Genomic DNA, 19,539 nt, shown 5'->3' on the forward strand with positions numbered 1-19,539 from the left:
GAATATATTAGGTCCTAAGATTTTTTTCCTATTGAATGCTGGAAGTTTCTAAAACATGGTGGAACTTTAAATTGTTACTATGCTACCAAGAGAAATAATGACTATTTTTAAATATAATAATATTTAAACAAATTAAGCATCTCTGGTTAAGCATACAAATCATATTTTCTGCCAAGTGCTAATTCTATCTAAATTTGACTGAAACTACTTAAAACTCATTATTAGCTGGGATATAATCCCCTTAGCTCTGGGCTTACATCTCCAAGGACACAAGGATTAAATAAGGTATTTGGTTCATGGCAGGTAGGTCCCAGCTGCGCTTTATGTGGGAAGCGAATGGCTCTGAGCCCGATCTTTTGATAAAGTAACAGTGATGCCTTCAGCAATTCTCCTAGTGATTCCACGACACATACTTGTTCCAATTGAAATTACACGGCCTGCTGTCATGAAACAGTGGAGGGGTGGCAAAGGTTGTGCACTATTTACATACAGTTCAGGCTAGCGCTTTTTTGTAAAATAACGAAGTGTTGGCAAACATTGATAACTGTCAGACACTATAAAGTCAGGAGAGGATAATAATAACTGTGGGTCCAGAAGAGGGGTTTATGAGACTCAATTTTTATTTTTCTCATCAGAGAAAGACAAATACAATGAATTCAGTATTATGGACTTAGGAAAGGAGATTGGTTACCTATTTTAATATGTTTTTCAGGCTGGTTCTGACTGTTTTTAGTGTTCTTAGCCTCTTTTGAGTCATGGCTAAGACACTGGCTCTCAGGGGCAGGATGCCAATTCCCATTTAGATTAAGTTGATTGAATAATCACAAAAATCAAGGGCGTAGAGGCATCTGGCAGGCTTTCCCTAATTATATGAAATGTGTCAGTCTCTACGTATCTATTTGTTACATTTATGTATTAAGAGCATAAACACGGGCTACTGCTCTACTATTTGGTAGGTTCCTGGGCTGCTCATTCGCTCTCAGCTCCCCATATGCATTTTCTGCCTTCTTCTCTACTGAGATGGAATCACTGCCTGGCCTTCTGGATTCAGGTTTTTGGCCAACAGGAAGCAGGGGAAGGAGATCAGAGAGTGGGAGAAGACAGATTGTGATATTGTCCTCAGTTCTGCTCCCTCTGTATTTTTTTTGCCTCTCTGTCGCTCGATCTCACTAGATTGTACTAGTTCCTCAATTTGTCTTTCAGGCCTCAGGGTGGTAATCACTTCTGTCTGTTGCTACTCTTGGACAACCTTCCTGGGCTGTGCAAGTACTCTCAATTTTGTCAACACCTTCGGAAAAGAGTCCCTTAATTGAATTCTCTTCGATTAAACTCTTAAGTAAAATCAATTCCCCACCTTGATCCTAACTGATACAAATGCATACAGCAATTGAGATTTTTATTTTATACCCTTCCAAACATTTAAAATTAGCAATAACTGATGCCCACAATGATAGATATCAACTCAATAATTTAAATTTATTTTCCTAAATTATACTCAATTACTCCAATCTCAAAGTGACTCTGAAAATGTTAAGAGAAACTATTTCTTCAGAAATATTTCCATTCTACTGAGGCTCAGAATCCTTTCGACTAAAACTTATTGATGGTGCTTTCATAGCCTGTTGTTTTGTTTTTTATTTTTGTTTTTCCTTTCTTCAAAGCAGGAAGCAAAGAGTTTACAGAAAGAATACTCAGCTAAAATCCTAGGAGTCCTCAAAGAAGATAATCCAATACAAAATTAAAAGTGGCTAATCTTTCTGACATATCAAAATTCAGCAGTTTCCAAATACATTGGGAAAACTTACTGCAGTGTTGAACTTTCCTGCAGTAAAGATACATCTTTTGCAGGCAAATTGTTGCACACATACAGGAGGAAAACAAGTGAAAATCACTAAAATGTTTTCCCATTTTCTCAATGTTAGTTGACATACTCTTTATTTTTTTATGAAAGCTCATATACATAATTTCTGGTTCACGTTTTTTACTTTTAAATTTCTATTTCTTGTAAGGAGAATTTTATACTTTGAATAAGTTCACACGCATAGTTGAATAAGCATAACCAAATAGGAAGATTATGCAGTACCCTAAGTAGGAGGAAGCCGGCTGTTAGTCCAGGCTCTTTTCTCAGTGTCCATTCCTGGGCTGAGTCTTTCTGGTTTATTCTGGGATCATTTTGCTTGCATCTGCAACTCATCAGTGAGTCTTCTCTGTTCAAATCATGTTTGTACAAAGTTTTATCTCTAAGTATCAAGTCTTCTTAATTTCTTTTTTCCCTCTCTTCCTCCTCTTCTCTCACTTACCTCCATCTGCACCAGCTGTCACTATGTATATCTTCCTCCACCATTTCCAAAATTAACAAACTCAGGCATATCCTTTTCTTTCTTCTTTGCATGCTCACAGCCTTATGTACTTTTGTTTTTATCTTTGTGGCTTTCTCATCTCATGTAAGATCCCATTATGGAAATCCCCCTTCATATCTGCTACAGATTTAATTCATTTTCTCTCATGATCCATGATCTTCTATCATTCCCCTGTTGACGCATAATCACCCCTCTCCCCAATAACCACCGTTTTTTGGCAAATATACACTGTGCTGCAACAAACATTTTTATGATGGTCTGTGTATGTATGAAACATACATGCAAATGAAATATAAATATAATCGCTGATGCTTTTATTTCCATGGGATAGATTTCCCAAATAGATGTGTCAGAGAATCGGTATATTTTTATTTTGGTAAATGTAGCCAAATAGTTTTACAAAGATATTACAGCAATTTAATTTTCAACTACCGATAAATGAAGCTATCCTTTTCCATTCATCCCTGACATCAGATATTATCATATTAAAACCTATTAATTTAATAGATATAAACATATATTTTATTGGAATTTTCATTTTCATTGATTTCTTTGGAAATTTAGCATAACCTATGTTTTGTCTCTTCATTTTCTTTGCAAATTTTTAATTGAGGTCTTTATCATTTTTAACTGATATCTTTATCAAGGAAAATTATTAAGAGCTCTTTATATTAAATTTATCCAGTCATTACTTGTTATCTATATTGCAAATATTTTGCCAAAAATCTCATCTGTATGTTTCCTTGGTTAAAGGTTTCTTTTTTAATATTCAAAGTTTAAACTTTTAAAATAAATATATCTTTTTAATTTTATAACTTCTTGACTTTGAATAGTTTTCAAGGAATCCCTGACCCTTGGATTGCTCACATTACCTAATCTGTCATTAAATATTTTTCATTTTGACTCTTTCACAATAAGCCATCTATCAATCTGCTTACCTACCTACCTAACTCATCCATCCATCCATCCATCTACCTATCTGTCTATTAATTTATGTAGTGTAAGGGTTGAACTGTGTCTTCCAGATAACCAAGTGTGCCCCCAATGTGTATTGAGTTTACCAACTATTTCCAATTTCACTGCAATTCTTCATACTTCATTCTGATCAACAAATTTATTATTTTCTTTTTCTTTTTTGCCTATTATAGGGGAGAGCACGAATGCAGTCCCCCACGCCCACAAGGTATGCAGTCCAGTTTCCCACATTTAGGGAAATCACAGGGGTCAGCACATCCAGAATGCAATGGGCCAGCCTCGCCCTGGGAAAACCACCTTTGTGACCATCAAATCTTCCCTGCCAGGTAAGTGTGGTCAACAAGTTTATTAACTCTCCTAAATAAATATACTTTTACCATGGTGTTTTAATATTAGAGCTTTATTGCAGGTGAAAAATAACTTAGAATGCTAAGTCCCTCCTTGCTGTTCCTCTATTAAAAATATATTGGATATTTTCAGGCATAAATTCTTTTGAACTAACTTTTAAATAAGTTGACCTATTTTTAAACAGTAGGAATTTAATTTGATATTAGTGGATGTATATATTAAATTTGGGAGAATTTGCAAATATTAGATACTAGATTTTTTGGTAAGAACACTGTAATCTTTCAGTTTATTAATATTTTGTTTAAAGTCACTGAATAAGATTTTATTGTTATGTACTGTTACTTGATGTTACAATGTTACCTAATTTATTTATTTCTTTTTCTTAAATGATTTATAGTTTTGGTTCCAGTAAGTTTTGTATTTTTTTTTTTCTAATTTCCCTTTCTAATTGCTTATTGCTAGTATAGAGGATATTTATGAATGCCTACAAATTGTTCTTCTACTTGCTTCCATTACCAAATTTTCTGGCTAATTTTTTAAAACTATAGTTACTTATGGATTCTGAACTACAATTACGTGATCAGAAAAGAGAGAAAAAATATCTCACTTTCCATTTTTCTTGTATTATTCTAATTGTTAGCATCTCCAAAATAATTCTGAAAAAAATAATTGTGTAGTGGGCCTCCTGTCATTGTCTAGTTACTTATTTTAATAATACAGTTTTAACTTTTAACCATTTAGAATAATATTTGCTCTTGGCTTTTGAAACATTTTTGTTTTAAATATCTTATATATGAATTATTTATTCCTCTGTTTCACAGGGTTTTACTAAAGATGATTGTTAAATTTTATCAAATGCTATTTAATATCCTTGATAAGATTTTCATTTTTTAATGTGTTGATTTGCTAAACTATTTTTTTATAAATCTTCATAGTCATGAAACAAATAATCATTGTATGATTTGAATCCACATTGGATTCTATTAGAAACTGCATTATATCTACTTCCATAAGTGATATACATTTATTTATTTTTTCACTGTCTTCATTAAGTTTAGATTTAAAGTTTATGCTAGCTTGCTCCCTAAAATAAACCGGGTGACTTTCTATTCTTTTGTGGACTAGTGTAACTGTCATCAGAATGGCCTATTGTTTAAAGGTTAAATAGAATATACTAGCACACTTAACTGTTCTCACTACCTCTTAAGGTTAGCTCTTTACTCATCTTCACATTCTCTTCACTCATTGTTTGTTGACTCAAATTTTCTATTACCTTTCATCTCTAGGTTTTCAAATTTGTTGTCTTAGAGCTACATGTACTATTCTTTTATATAAATATTTAATCTCTCCTATATATGTGATTTTATCTCCTTTTTCATTGCACATTTTATACATACAGAAAATTATCATATATATAGCCTTAATTTTCCTTTCATCAGCATCATGAGAATTTTACTGCTTTGTTGTTCTTTTGGACTTATTTATCTACTCTATTTTATATTATTTCACTCTGCAGTAATTTTTTTTTGAGATTTTATTTATTTATTTCTCTCCCCTTCTCCCCACCCCCACCCCCGCCCCAGTTGTCTGTTCTCTGTGTCTATTTGCTGATTGTTCTTTGTCCGCTTCTATTGTTGTCAGTGGCACAGGAATCTGTGTTTCTTTTTGTTACGTCATTTTGTTGTGTCAGCTCTCCATGTGTACGGCACCATTCCTGGGCAGGCTGAACTTTTTTTCACGCTGGGCGGCTCTCCTTACAGGGTGCACTCCTTGTGTGTGGGGCTCCCCTGCGCGGGGATACCCCTGCGTGGCAGGGCACTCCTTGCGCGCATCAGCCCTGCACATGGGCCAGCTCCACACGGGTCAAGGAGGCCCAGGGTTTGAACCGCGGACCTCCCATGTGGTAGACGGATGCCCTAATCTCTGGGCCAAGTCCGCTTCCCTCTGCATTACTTTTAATTTCCATTTTCTTAGTTTCTTCAGATTTACTTGTTTTTAAGATTCCCCAAAAATAAGTATACAATTACTTTATTTTGCAGTATTTTTAATAATGAAGTAAATTAAAATTTCCTGAGTGAATTTTTTTTGTCTCCCTAAGATTTTAGTATAAAATGCTTTTCTATTATTTGCTTTCTAAACACTAAGTAATTTTCTTTTTACTTTCACTTTTTTAAAATTTTATTTTATATTTTTTTAAATGTTACATTCAAAAAATATAAGAGGTTCCCATATACCCCACCACCACCCCTCACCCCACTCCTCCCACATCAGCAACCTCTCACTGTGGCAACATTCATTGCATTTGGCAAATACATTTTGGAGCATTGCTGCACCACATGGATAGGAGTTTACATTGTAGTTTACACCCAGTCCATTTAGTGGGTTATGGCAGGATATAAAATGCCCAGCATCTGTCCCTGCAATATCATTTAGGACAATTCCAAGTCCCAAAAATCCTCCCACATCACATCTCTTCTTACTTCCACTTTGATTCAAAAGATATTCAAGAGTATTTCTTAATTTCAGTATGGTTACATTTTTTGCATATCATTTTATTATGTATTTTAATTTTACTGAATTATTATCAAAGAATGTGACCTTGCTACAACAAATGATACACTTTAAAAATTTATTTAATAAATTGGTTTGCTGATCATATCATTCCAATTTTCTGTGGCTTTTTCTTCTAGTAATCTGGCCCTGAGAAATGTGCATTGAAATCTCTATGATAATATTTTTATCAACTCCTTTTGTTTCTCATCATTTTGTATTAATATTCAGATGCTAGGCTGTCTGCTTCATAAACATTCATAAGATTTCAGGATTGGTATGACAGTTTGAATTTTGTAAATCCCAGAAAAGGTTTATGTTATTGAACTAATCCACCTCTGTGGGTGTGGGGCCCTTTGATTACATTAGATTTGGTAAAAGGGAACTTTATTAGATTGCTTTTGATTGGACTACATCAGTGAGGCATGACTCAGGTTGGGTCTCTGCCCTTTTGCAGGGTCTTAGATAAACTGAGAACACATGGAGAAAGGGAAGCGCCACCCTGTTTGATCCTGCCATGTGAGCAAGGACTCGAGGATCGCTAGTAGCTGAGGCTGAAGCATGAACCCCCAAGAGGCTGGACCCATGGAGCAGTTCAAGGCTAAAAAAATGTGCCAAATGCCTCATCACCACAGCTGAGCTCCAGGAGATGGTAGAGTCTTGAGAGAAAGGCAGAGACCTCTGCAGAAACTGCCCGCCATCTTGCCTTGCCAGGTTGCAGGACGCCAGGATCACCAGAGGCTGACTTTGGTGAGAAAGCAACTCTGATGGTGATTTGGACATTCACGGCCTTTGGAATTGTAACATTTCCTCCTAATAAAATTCCCATTATAAAAGCCAACCCATTTCTGGTACTGTGCATCTGCAGCCCTGTGGCAAGCTAACACAAAAGGTTTATCAAATTTTATAAGTTGGGAAACGGACTTTGGCCCAGTGGTTAGGGCGTCCGTCTACCACATGGGAGGTCCGCGGTTCAAGCCCCGCGCCTCCTTGACCCGTGTGGAGCTGGCCCATGCGCAGTGCTGATGCGCGCAAGGAGTGCCGTGCTACACGGGTGTCCCCCGCATAGGGGAGCCCACGCGCAAGGAGTGCACCCATAAGGAGAGCTGCCCAGCGCGAAGGAGGGAGCAGCCTGCCGAGGAATGGCGCCGCCCACACTTCCCGTGCCGCTGACGACAACAGAAGCGGACAAAGAAACAAGACGCAGCAAAAAGACACAGAAAACAGACAACTGGGGAAGGGGAGGGGAATTAAATAAATAAATAAAAAAAAATAAATCTTTAAAAAAAAAAAAATTTTATAAGTTAAGAGATTTTCACTACATGACACCCTCCTCCATGCTGTTTAGTGCTTTTGCATTAAATTCTACTTCATCTCGTATTGTTCTCCCCAATTCCGTTCTCTGTATTTGCATGTGTTGGCACTATTTTGCCTTTTCCTCTACTGTCAAAATTCATATCACTGATAGAAATGATTCATTGTCTCCTCCACATAGCTATTTTTCCTTTGCTTACTACAAATAAATTTTTATTCTTTGTAGGAAAATTCATTGTGTTTGCATGCAGTGTTACAATTGATACTTCATTTATTTTTCATTTTAATTTGCTTACAGCATTTAATTTTACCTTTGCTTCTCCTTTTCTTAAAAAAAATCATTCTCCTTCCTCCCCCTTTTACTTTAGAAGTTCTGCACTTTCCGTATATTAATGGTTGTCTCATATCCTAAACTCATAATGAAATGTTTCTCTATTATTGTATGAAAAATGATATCTCCACTACCTACCCACCAAGATCCTCTAATTCATCTCAGCTTTCCTTATTCTCTAATGAGTGCATGTGTCTCCAATATTAATTAAATATAGTTCTAACTATAACTACTCCTTCTAGATAAACATTGATGCTGAGCAAGAAGAGGTAACAATTTTACATTTTAAAATATAAAATAAAGAGAAGAAGACTAATATAATCATACAGCATAATGGGTTTAAATAAATCTGGATATTGATGATGACACTATCCTAAGAGTAGTGTATTATAGAGATTAAGGAGAAAATGAGCTAATATGTAAATTAAGGGGTTTTGAAGACCTGTATGGTATCTTATTCTTATGTCTTCTTTTTATATGGCAAAACTGGATGGGTATTCTAGGGAATTTTATTTTTTTAAATTAAGGAATAAAATGCTCTACTGATTTTTGATGTAGAAATTATCACAGTTATATATGTTTTATGATTTAATTTTTAGGCTTTTGTGGGATTTTATTAAAATAAGTGAAGAGAATTTTACACTTTATTCAAATGAGGCTCATCTCAACTCTTATCGCTTTTTATTTCTAAGCCTCAACCATTTGGTTGAAAAATCTATAATTAAGTGGAGATAAAGAAATCTTTAAATCCCTTACTGGAATAATACAGCAATGTAGGATTGCTAAACATATAAATGGAAGGAGTTATTGCACAGGAAGTATTTAGTACTTTATATATATAAAAATTGTTTTGTTTTTTGTTATATAATTGCTATATGATTTAAAACACATCTTCAAATAATGATCTGCATGAATAAATTGGTGGCCATTCATTATCCAGCTCATACAAAGTTGATTAAACTAATATGTAATGAGTTCAGGCAATATACTAGTCTAGATCCTGAAAAGGTGACCAGATAAGTTGAAATAATTCATAACATAATAGAGTTTATAATCTAATGTGAGCTAGGCTTGTGTAATGTGAGGATGCAGTGATGAGAATGGAGGAAAATGGCTAAAACATGCAAAAATATAACCGAAAGTCGTAATTTGATATGGCACAAGGTATTAATTATATTAGACATTAATAGCATAATACACCTGTATTTTAACTAAGTTCAAGAGCTATTGTTACTGGACTTACTTTCAGTTGTTGAATAATCTTGTGGGTCAAGTATTCCCGATTCCTGCAGCGATCTAATACATGAGTCCACCAGCTCAAGACCTGTTGTAAGTTCATCTTCGATATCTTTTTGACCATCTGAAATAAAATATTTAAAGTGATGAACAAACACATGCTAATCAATGTTGATATTAAAGCTTTAAGCTATCATTTAATAATCAAAAGCACCCTAACCACCTTTTTGAGATTTGCATTAGATATCACATTGCAATCCCTGGTCAACCAGCACTAAAGCCAAGGCTAGCCAATTTCATGTCTCCACAAAGAAAATAAGTTATTAAGGAATTGAGAGAACCTGACTCCTATGAAATCATAAACTATCAAAACAACTTCACTTAAAATTTATTTTCATGGTATTGCTGTAATTCAAATTCATGAATCTCTCTCTAAACTTCACAAGACAATTAAGACAATAGAGACAGGTGTAGAAGGGTGAGTGTTCATCAAGAACTTATATACTTTACCTTGGGATTGCCAATGAAACTGTTCTTCTGCTGAACTGTAAAAAAGAGAATACAGAGGTATAATGCATTGATTGGAAAAGAAACAATCCTAGACTATAAGACACAAAGAAACATTCGGATACTCATGGTGGCTCCCTGGCTCTAACTTTAATTTCTTACTGAGAAAGGGATCCCATTTTGATACCATCTCCATTTTGATCCATTTCTTATACAACCCTTTTGATTGACAGGTATTAACATGTGGCAAGTAGACATCGTTCAAGTAATTTTCAAAAGAACAGCTCATCTTTTACAATGCACAATCTATTGTACCCAACAATAATGGCAACATATGTGCAATTTACCCAATTTTAGTTATTTTAAGACATAAGTCTGAATAGTGTCACGTAGACTTTGTAAGGAAGCCTATAGAGAAATAACTTCCTTTTTCACTATAAAGGAAGATAAAATAAGTCTATATCTTCTTCTAGATCTCACATATGAGCAGTTCCTTTTAGTTGACTATTACAGCTGAAATTAATTTAAAATTTCTGACACTTTGCCACCAATTAAATACACATTTCTGAAATTCTCACTTTACAACACATTTGTAAAATGATCCATCCAGAAAGGGTTGTTCAGAGTGTGATATGCCAAACACATTGTGCAGAGTGGAGCCGTGTAGGCAACACAAATTTAGTTGGGTTGATGCATTAACTATGAAATATAAGTGCATTTCAAATTTCAAAATAAGAACAATTCTTTCCTTGCATATGCAAACACTTCCTACGTGCCTCTTCTTGATATGTCAGTAATTGATGAGAAATCTAGATGCCAATTACTGACAGGCATCAGTCTGAGAACGCTTTCCTCCACTTATTTCACTACATCTTTTACTCTGATCAAGGCAGCTTCTATGAATAGCTCATCAGTTTCAAAACGGCAAGGGGATTTTAGACCTTTAATTTGTACTGTAGAGATGGCTTCTGAATACATTTACGGGGGGTGGTGGGAAGGAATTCTGGTATATTTCAGTGTGCAGAAAAGCTATGATTGATATAAATGAATACACAAGTAGTCCCTTAAGAAACACGTGACTTGAATAAGGTATCTTGCTTCAGAGCCATTTCGTTTCAGCAAACTGGAAAATGGTTTTGCAATGATCAGAACTGTAGGCAGAAGTGACACATAAAACGATAACATCACAAATTCAGTCCAATGCAAATTTTTCTTGCACGAAAAAATATGCAAAGTTACAAAGCACTAATATCTATCCTTAAAGTTTAATACTTAAAATAAATAGAAATGTAATTTTAAATCAATACTTAAAAAATTTCAAGGCAGGGTTACTTATGAGGTACCATTTAATCTATGGCAGACACATCTTAAAATTCAAGAGTCACCATAATAAACCAGAACTGTAGTCATACTGGCAATATACACCCTCTAAGAAGGCCATTTAATCATTAATTTTCTAGGATGTGAATATCAAAATATTAGTGTTTAAAGACCAATCTAATCTTTTTGCAGAAGTCATCTGCAGCAGCTGGACCAGAATCCAGTCACACTGAGCCTGAGCACATCTAGAAGCTTATTTGTGTCAGAAACACATGAAATCCTTCTTCAATACAGTAGTCTAGGTGCCACCAGGGAACTACAACATCAGGAAGTCAAGGGGCTGGGCTAGGAATGGGCATCATGTGGCAAGACTTCCAGGTGATTCCTGTGGATAGCTAACTGTGAAAACCACTGAACACTCTTCTTTTATTAGGGTTAAATTCACATAACATAAAACACATACTTAACTATTTTAAAGTGTTTAATTCAGTAGCATTTAGTATATTCACAAAGTTGTACAACCACCACCTCTATCTAATTCCAGAATATTTCCATTACGACTAAAAGAGACCCTGTACTCATGAAGCAGCCACTCCCTATTGCTGCCCTCCACCCCCATAAACCACGGATCTGGTTTCTTTTTTGTGGATTGACCTATTCTTGATATTTCATATACAGGAATAATATGATATGTGGCCTTTATGTCTCATTTCTTTCACTTAACTTCATGTTTACAAGGTTCAACCATGTTGCAGCACCTGTCAGTACTTCATTCCTTTACGTGGCTGAATAATACTTCATTGTATGGATTGGATAATATCTTCATTACATTAATGATCCACCTTAAATTTACAGCTGACTCACAACTTTATTATTCTCTATTTTAAATATGGACAAACACTCAAGGTGGTATAACATTTTTCTGATACAATGTATATTTCTAATTTATATTCCTCCAGGATTTACTACTACTTCTATGCTACGGCCTTCCTACTATTTTATCATTATAGTCATTCATTATATGATTATTGAAATCAAGTCCTTGCTAGTTCACAACAATTGCAGATACCTATTTTTATAGATGGGAAATAGTAGGCTTAGGATTGTTAAATAACTTGATCACACATTACACAAGGGACTCAAAAGAGATTCAAACCTGTCCAACTCCAAAGTTCACATAGTGGATCCTCATTATTTGTGGATTTCATATTTGCGAGTTTACCTACTTGCTAACATTTATTTGTACCCCAAAATCAACACTGAAAGCACTTTTTGGCATTTGCATGTGGATACGTGCAGAGTGGTGAAAATTTTGAGTCACGCAACAAGCATGTTCCCAGTTGAGATCAAACGAGGCAACACTCTGCCTTCTTGTTTCAGCTGTCATATTCATAAACAAGGCAGTGTCTTAGTTTGCCAGGCTGCTATGATAAATGCCACACAATGGAGTTGGCAATTTATTAGCTCACGGTTTCATAAAAGAAGTCCAAAATCAAGAAGTTGGCAAGGCAATGCTTTCTCCCCAAGGTCTACAGCGTTCTGGTGCTGGCTTGCCAAATTCCTTGGGGTTCCCTGGCTTCCATCCTGCCGCCCGTCACAGGGTGCTCTCTTTCTTAGCGTCTGCTCCTCTGGTTTCCACTGACTTCCTTCTTTTGGCTCCTCTTTGTGGCTTTCTCTGAACAATGTGTCTGAATTTCTTGGGCTTATAAAGGACTCCAGTAATACAGGTTAAGGTCTACTCTGATTCTGTTTGGCTACCCCTTAACTAAAAGTAACAGCACCAAAAGGTTCTATTTACACCTGAGTTGACACCCACAGGAATGCAGATTAAGATGAAGAAGATGTCTTTCATCAAAGTTTACAATTCATCCTACCACGGGTCCTATATTTCCATGTGTCGTTTTCTGTTTTCTGTTTCTTGTTGGCATTCTTATGCTTTTTCTTGGTGAATGCACCATCTACAATGGCCCCCAAGTGTAGTGCTGAAGTGCTGTCCAGTATCCCTATGTACAAGAAGGCTGTGATGTGCCTTATGGTGAAATATCATGGGTTAGATAAGCTTCGTTCAGGCATGAGTTGTAGTACTGTTGGCTGTGAGTTCAACACTAACGAATCAAAAATATATAGGAATGTTTTATATTTTTATTTAACATTTATGTTATCTAAGTCATTCAAAATAAAGAAAATTCTTCCCATAAAAAATATATATATATATATGTTAAATAAGGTGCCTTAAAATATAAACACACATAAGTCAAGGTTATGAACTGATTGGCTAATGAAATGTTGTATCCAGAGGCTGGCAGGAACCTAAACCAGTATTTCTTCACAGGGGTAATGGCTCAAAATTCACTAATTCTGTACTCACGGCTACTCTATAGGACATAATTCCTGCACATAATGACAGTTGACTACCCTCTTAACTCACAATCAAATGAGGGAGAGGGAGACTTACTTATATCCCACCATCCACCTAAAGCAGTAAGAATGAGCCAGTCAGTAGAAGCCATTCTCAGGGCTCATCAAAATCTAGCTGTCCTCTCCTTCCAAGGACATGGAAGACCACACTGCCCAGCCTCCCAGCATGCAGATAGAGCCACACAAAAGGCTGTGATCGGAATTCCTACCCCAAGCACCGCAGGACAGGCATGAGATCTCAGGCTCGCTCTTCTCCTTTGGCCCTGTGTTGAAATGGGCCCCTGGGTAATCATGTAGGGTAAAGAATTCTGCCAGGCTGCAGAGAACATGGACTGTGACTTAGAAACAAACCCTTGTTGAATTAAACGTCTGAGGTCAGAGGGTTATGGTTTTTGTTGTTGCTTTTTTGCTTTGTTGTTGTTGCTGTTGATTTAGAATATTGTTAAACTGACCGATTCAGAAATGTGTCATCATCTGAGTTCATTATGATACTTGTTGCTTCTTGAGCTTCTATTTCCACACTATAGGAGCTGGAAGAAAATGTCCTGGTTACCCTAGCACAAAAAAGGGGGTGGTAGAGCTTTAGCTTATCCTTTGGGATGTGTGTGCTTATCCACACTCATGGATACTTTTACGTGTAGGACTACACACAACACTATTACATAATATCTACATTTTTGTTCATCTCCTAAAAAGTGTTTGCATTTTATGATGCAGCAGGAACAAGAACTTTTTTTTTTTATTACATTTGAAAAAATACCATTGATATTGAATATAAAATTATCCTGTCAAAGAGAAGAACCTTCCTTTTGGGCAAAGAGCATTAATCACTTCAGTGGTTTCCCTGCTTCCTTTAGCACAGTTAAAATGCATTAAAGGCATGACTGTTCACAGAGAATAGAAGTCCCAAGAGATACCTGATTTGGATTTTATTTCCTTTAAGTGCACACTTTATTCACTCGGTTAGGGAATTCTATGCAAGTGCATATTTTATGCATTTGATTCCTTCTCTTAAAATTGCTCTAAGGTGGATACTGAAAAAAAGCAAACAATTTATTTATTCAATATGTACAGATTTTGCCTGTGTCTTAGACATTGTGATATCAGGCATCTAGGTATTACCCATGATAATCTTTCTCCCAGTCATATAATTCAGTTTTATATAATAGAAAAGTCATTTTTGAACCACTGTAACATAAATGCGCTTTCAATTTCAGGAAATAAAGTTTGCTTTCACTGCTGAAGTGCTATTTCTTGAAATAGAAATCATCTCTAGAGAATTAAATTTCAAAAACTATAGATGGAATTTGGATCAGTCCATATGTATTTAAACATCCCTCGGTGTAAGTTCTCGAGCCCGATGACAGTAAGACTAGGGCTAGTGATGACAAACCCTACCACAGGGCCAGTGAACCTTTACACGTATGTGGAAATCAGTGATGCTGGGCCTGGACTGTGAAACAATTTGTTAAAAGCACCAATCCTAATAGTTACCACTTGTGTAGTTCTCACTTTGTACCAGGGACTCTTGTTTTCTAGTTAATCTTCACTACAAACCTTTTGAGAGAGGTACCCTTATTCCCATTTTACAGACAATGAAACCAAGGTAAAAAGAAGTTAAGGAAATTGCTGGAGGTCCCACAGCCAGCAAAGAGCCAAGATTATGACCCGAGGTCACCCTTGGAGCCACTATTCCAGTCATACGTGTGGCTGCAGCAAATTAAACTCCGATGGGATTTTAAAGTAAAATCCCACTTCCTGGGGTAAGATATTTGCAATTCATGTAACTTACAAAGGGTTAGTATCCAGAGTATATAAATACTCCTATGGATCAAGAGGACAGAGATTGAAAAAAAAAAAAACAAGTAGAATTTAGTTTATCAAATATATATAGACAGTGAGTAGAACAAAAATCTAGAATGCATTGTCAGGAAGCAGACTTGGCCCAGTGGTTTGGGCATCCGTCTACCACATGGGAGGTCCAAGGTTCAAACCCCGGGCCTCCTTGACCCTTGTGGAGCTGGCCCATGTGCAGTGCTGATGCGCATGAGGAGTGCTCTGCCACGCAGGGGTGTCCCCACGTAGGAGAGCCCCACGCGCAAGGAGTGCGCCTCGTAAGGAGAGCTGCCCAGTGCAAAAGAAAGTGCAGCCTGCCCAGGAATGGCACGCACACACGGAGAGGTGACACAACAAGACGCAAGAAGAAGAAACACAGATTCCTGGTGCCACTAATAAGAAGTGGTCACAGAAGAGCACACAGAGAATGGACACAGAGAACAGACAACTGGGGCGGGGGGGGGAGGGGAGAGAGAGAAATTTTAAAAAAAAGAATATATTGTCAATATACACATTAAAATATACTCAACCCTATTAGTAATTGGAGGAATAAGAGTTAAACACAAGACACCAATTCGTCCACATTAGACTGTTAAGAAATTTGAACCTCTGGAAGCACTAAGTTTTGGGGAGGAAATGGGGAAATAAGAGCTTTCATACAATGTGGGTGCGGGAATAAAGTAGTAAGACATTTGGGAGAGCGCTGCGACCAATACCTGGTAAGGCTGGTGACTACCTCCTTACCCAGCAATTCTGCTTCTTGGCAGAGAATCCAGAAAAACCCCTGCAGCTTGGTCAAGACGACTTCCATGACAGTTCGTATTTATATTTTCAGTAACAGAACAATGGAAATCACTTAAGTAAATAAACAATAGGGGGATGGCAAATATAATGCAACTGCATATCCTGTGTTACATACCTATGGAACAAATACCATTCAGTAGTTAAAATAAATGAGCCAGATAACTATGTATAAACATGGATAGCTGACAAAAACAAAGCAGAATAAAATTTGCAAATTGTCTATAAGATCGCAAGTACATAAATTTTAAAAACACAATTTTAGTTACAAATACATAAAGATGTAGAGCATAAAACACATTATTAAAAGAAACACCCCCAAATCATGATGTTGGTAGCTTCTGAGGATGAAATGGAGACAAATGAGTCTAAGTAGGGATATAAAGGGAACTTCACTTTTCTCTCTTATGTTGTACTTTAAAAGAAGTAACCTAAAGTGCTTAGAGCAACATGCTACCATTAATACAAAAAAACACCTTTGATACTTGGAATAGGGGGAGAAACAGACATGATTCTTGCATTTAGAAATATGCTTAATTAACAGCATAGTAAATCTTTGTGATTCAATTCTACATATTCTCAGAGTTGCTAGAATCATTCATAGTTGGAAAATCATATGATGCAAAATAAAACCCTGAAATATATATATACAAATAATAGAGGAACATAATGCTTTAGAGCTGTGATTATTTTTCTCCCTTTTTGTGCATGAGAAAAAAGGTAGTATCACCTTTACTTTTAAGTCTGATGAAGTTTGGGCATTTCGAGTGAACATCCAATAACTTTCAAGTTCTTGAGGGCATGCGGGGAGCGGTGCTAGTTTAAACCAAAGAATAACCTTTGAGTTCCTTGAGAAGTGATTTCCACCTCATCATTTCCAGCATGAGTCTCTCCTTACCCACCTCTGGGCCATTTCTAATAAAAAAAAAATTATATATATATTTATATATTAAAGTTCCAAGAGTTTAATATCTGGAAAAGAAACAAAGAAAACCATTACTATGATACTCTTCTGTTATGAACCTGCTGAAATTCATTTTCTTATTTTCTATTTCAACTTCTCAGTGCCCAAAGCATCAACCTCTACACTGTACCATGTGACGTCTTATTGCTCACAATATCTTTCAAAATGAAATAAAGATAAGGAACTTTGAGTTTTTTGTTGGTTTTCTTTCAAGTTAAGCAATGTACCTAAACCATAAGCCAGAGAAACTATTGAGAAATAAATTGCTTCAAAACTGTTTGATTCTAGCCGATGGGAACAAAGATCCTTACATTAATAATGCCCCTATGACATGAAATTGTATTCTGGCAGAAATTATTTTTTAGAATATGGTTTTACATGCAGCCCATCACAAGAGTAGGAATTGGTTGCAAAATAAAATGACCTTGGACAAAAATCCCAGTGCTGAAGCAATGCAGCATATTCAGTTAAAAACGGAGAAAAGTGGGACGCCGCGGAGCTTATCTTCCACCTGTTCTTGTCCTTTCACATTATCCAGGACTTGTTATTTTGAGTTGGCAAATAACCCTGCCTCTTCCAGGACTTTGTGGAGCTGATTTCCCTCTGGTCGACTGCCTTGTGCTCTCAGTCGCGCCCACCTGTGACATATTCCCCAACGAATGATGTGCCATCTCAGCCATTCAATTAGAACCCCCGTTTCTTTCCTAGAGCATGCATTTTCTTCTGGCTTTAACTACTGTTATCAAAAACGTAATTTCACAAGGTTTATGAAAATGCTTGGGGGGGCGACGGGCGTACCTATGGAAGCACACCTGAGCCAGGAGACCCATGTGCAGTGGTGGGGCAGACTGGAACTGTGCCCAGCTCTGCCTCTTCCCAGCAGCGAAAGCTTGGGCAAGTTCCTTCAATTCTCCAGGCCTAAATGAAGTCATAGTGAGGGTTCAGTAAGTTAGCTCACACCAGGTGATTAGCCCAGGACCCAGAACTGCTTCCCATTTTACCATATATTATTGAAATGGTACCTAAAGAGCACTTAATATCATCTATGTCATCTAACCCATGTAGTGCCCTGCAGTCTACTGTGGGAGGGTTGAAAGGGAGTCGGATATGGGGAAGGGGGTGGGGGCAGTGGGACTAAGATAAACCCCAGGCGTGGCAGTGCCTGCTACCAGGCAGTGGCATATCACCAGCCCAGGGAAAAGGGGCAAAACAAAGCCACTCCAAACACCTGGGAGCACTCACTCACTGTGGCCTGCGGGATACAGAAGAAACACTGCATCAGGCGTCTTTGACTTTGCAGTCCAGTCGGGGCAAGCAGAGGTGACCGCACAGAAGTTGGTGGATGGTTCATGAAGGGGAATGTTTAAGGCACAACCACTCAAGGTCCATGGGATCTGTGGCAAGTCACCTACTTTCTTAAGCCTCAGCTTCCTCCTTTGTAAATGGAGATCCGACGCGAATGTTTCGCATGGCATTGTTGTGAAAATTGAAGGTGCAGTGCTTGTAAAAATGATGGCACTGTGCTGGGATCACAGAGAGCATTAAGAAGAGTAAGCGTAGCAAGAGAGGCTTTGTGGAGTCCGTCGATTCAGAGAACTGAAAGATGTTTGGCTCGATAACTACATGGAATTCAACTTGTTTTTTTCTGAGAACCAACACAGTTCATCACGCAAATAAGTTACAAGCTGCATAGAATTTATTTTGTTAACCTTTTCTTTCTACGTGAAAATGGGGAAGAAAAAATGAAGTCTGATTTACAAAGAAAGAGGATTTGCTTTAAATCTGGGAGTTTCCCAATCAGTCCAGAACAGGATGCCTCTCTTGGCAATTGCTACCATTCCTGCCATCATGAACAACTTAAAGACTATTTGCTATTTTCAAAACCATGGAAGAATATAAATCAGACCCAAAGCGCTATTATTAAATTCTTTTTAGTGTGAGCCAGGGGAAATTCACATTCCTAAGCCAATTTTGTTGGAGTTAGTGAATGACAAATTATCCAAGTAAATGATACAGCAAAGTAGCTATGGAGCCCACGTCGTAACCTGGATAGACACTTGGCTCCTACGGTTATCACAGAATACCACCACACTGTCCTGTTTGTGAGCTAGCCACGTAGAGTTAAACAAGGGAGAATTAACACTAATTCTGCTTTGTTTTTAATTCCATGGAAATCAATTCTCCAGACTCTAAAGGCCACAAAGAATTAGCTGTAGGCGCAATCACCCTTAATGTGCTATTTACCCAAAAACCAAGCTCTTACCATGAGAAAGAAACCCATTCAAGCTTCTCTTCTTCCAATGCCTTTTATAACCTTGGAGTTAATTGCAGTTATATTACAAGAGTCATATTATACGTAAAACTCAGTATCAGAAGGAACCAACCAATGGTGCACTTACATTATATCTCCTTCCATAGTTTTCTGGGATAGTTGTCATGTCATGCACAGGCTAGGTATTATTTTTAAATACCTTCACTGCTATACCAGAATTTTACAGAAACTTTTCCAAATGTCAACCACTTTGGAAAGTAAGAGTATTGTAATGTCATTGCCAGTGGCCATTCTGTAAATTGGAATG

The 19,539-nt window shown here is 36.9% G+C and overlaps 1 protein-coding gene and 1 non-coding gene across 7 annotated transcripts in view; both read right to left on the reverse strand.

Annotated features, from left to right (window-relative positions):
- Positions 1-19,539, reverse strand: part of CTNND2 (catenin delta 2) — a 1,007,180-nt gene that overhangs the window by 429,941 nt on the left and 557,700 nt on the right. For all 6 annotated transcript variants that reach the window (XM_058306950.2, XM_058306943.2, XM_058306942.2 and 3 more), the window contains 2 exons: positions 9,625-9,659; positions 9,122-9,238 (listed from right to left, as the gene is read on the reverse strand). In XM_058306950.2, the coding sequence (XP_058162933.1) occupies positions 9,122-9,238; positions 9,625-9,659 (152 nt within the window). The remainder of the gene's footprint in view (positions 1-9,121; positions 9,239-9,624; positions 9,660-19,539) is intronic.
- LOC111764574 (U1 spliceosomal RNA) lies at positions 3,506-3,669 on the reverse strand. Its single transcript, XR_002797157.1, has one exon. It is a non-coding gene; the product is annotated as a U1 spliceosomal RNA (small nuclear RNA).

This window comes from Dasypus novemcinctus, chromosome 2 (genome assembly GCF_030445035.2).
Source record: "Dasypus novemcinctus isolate mDasNov1 chromosome 2, mDasNov1.1.hap2, whole genome shotgun sequence".
Lineage (NCBI taxonomy): Eukaryota > Metazoa > Chordata > Mammalia > Cingulata > Dasypodidae > Dasypus > Dasypus novemcinctus.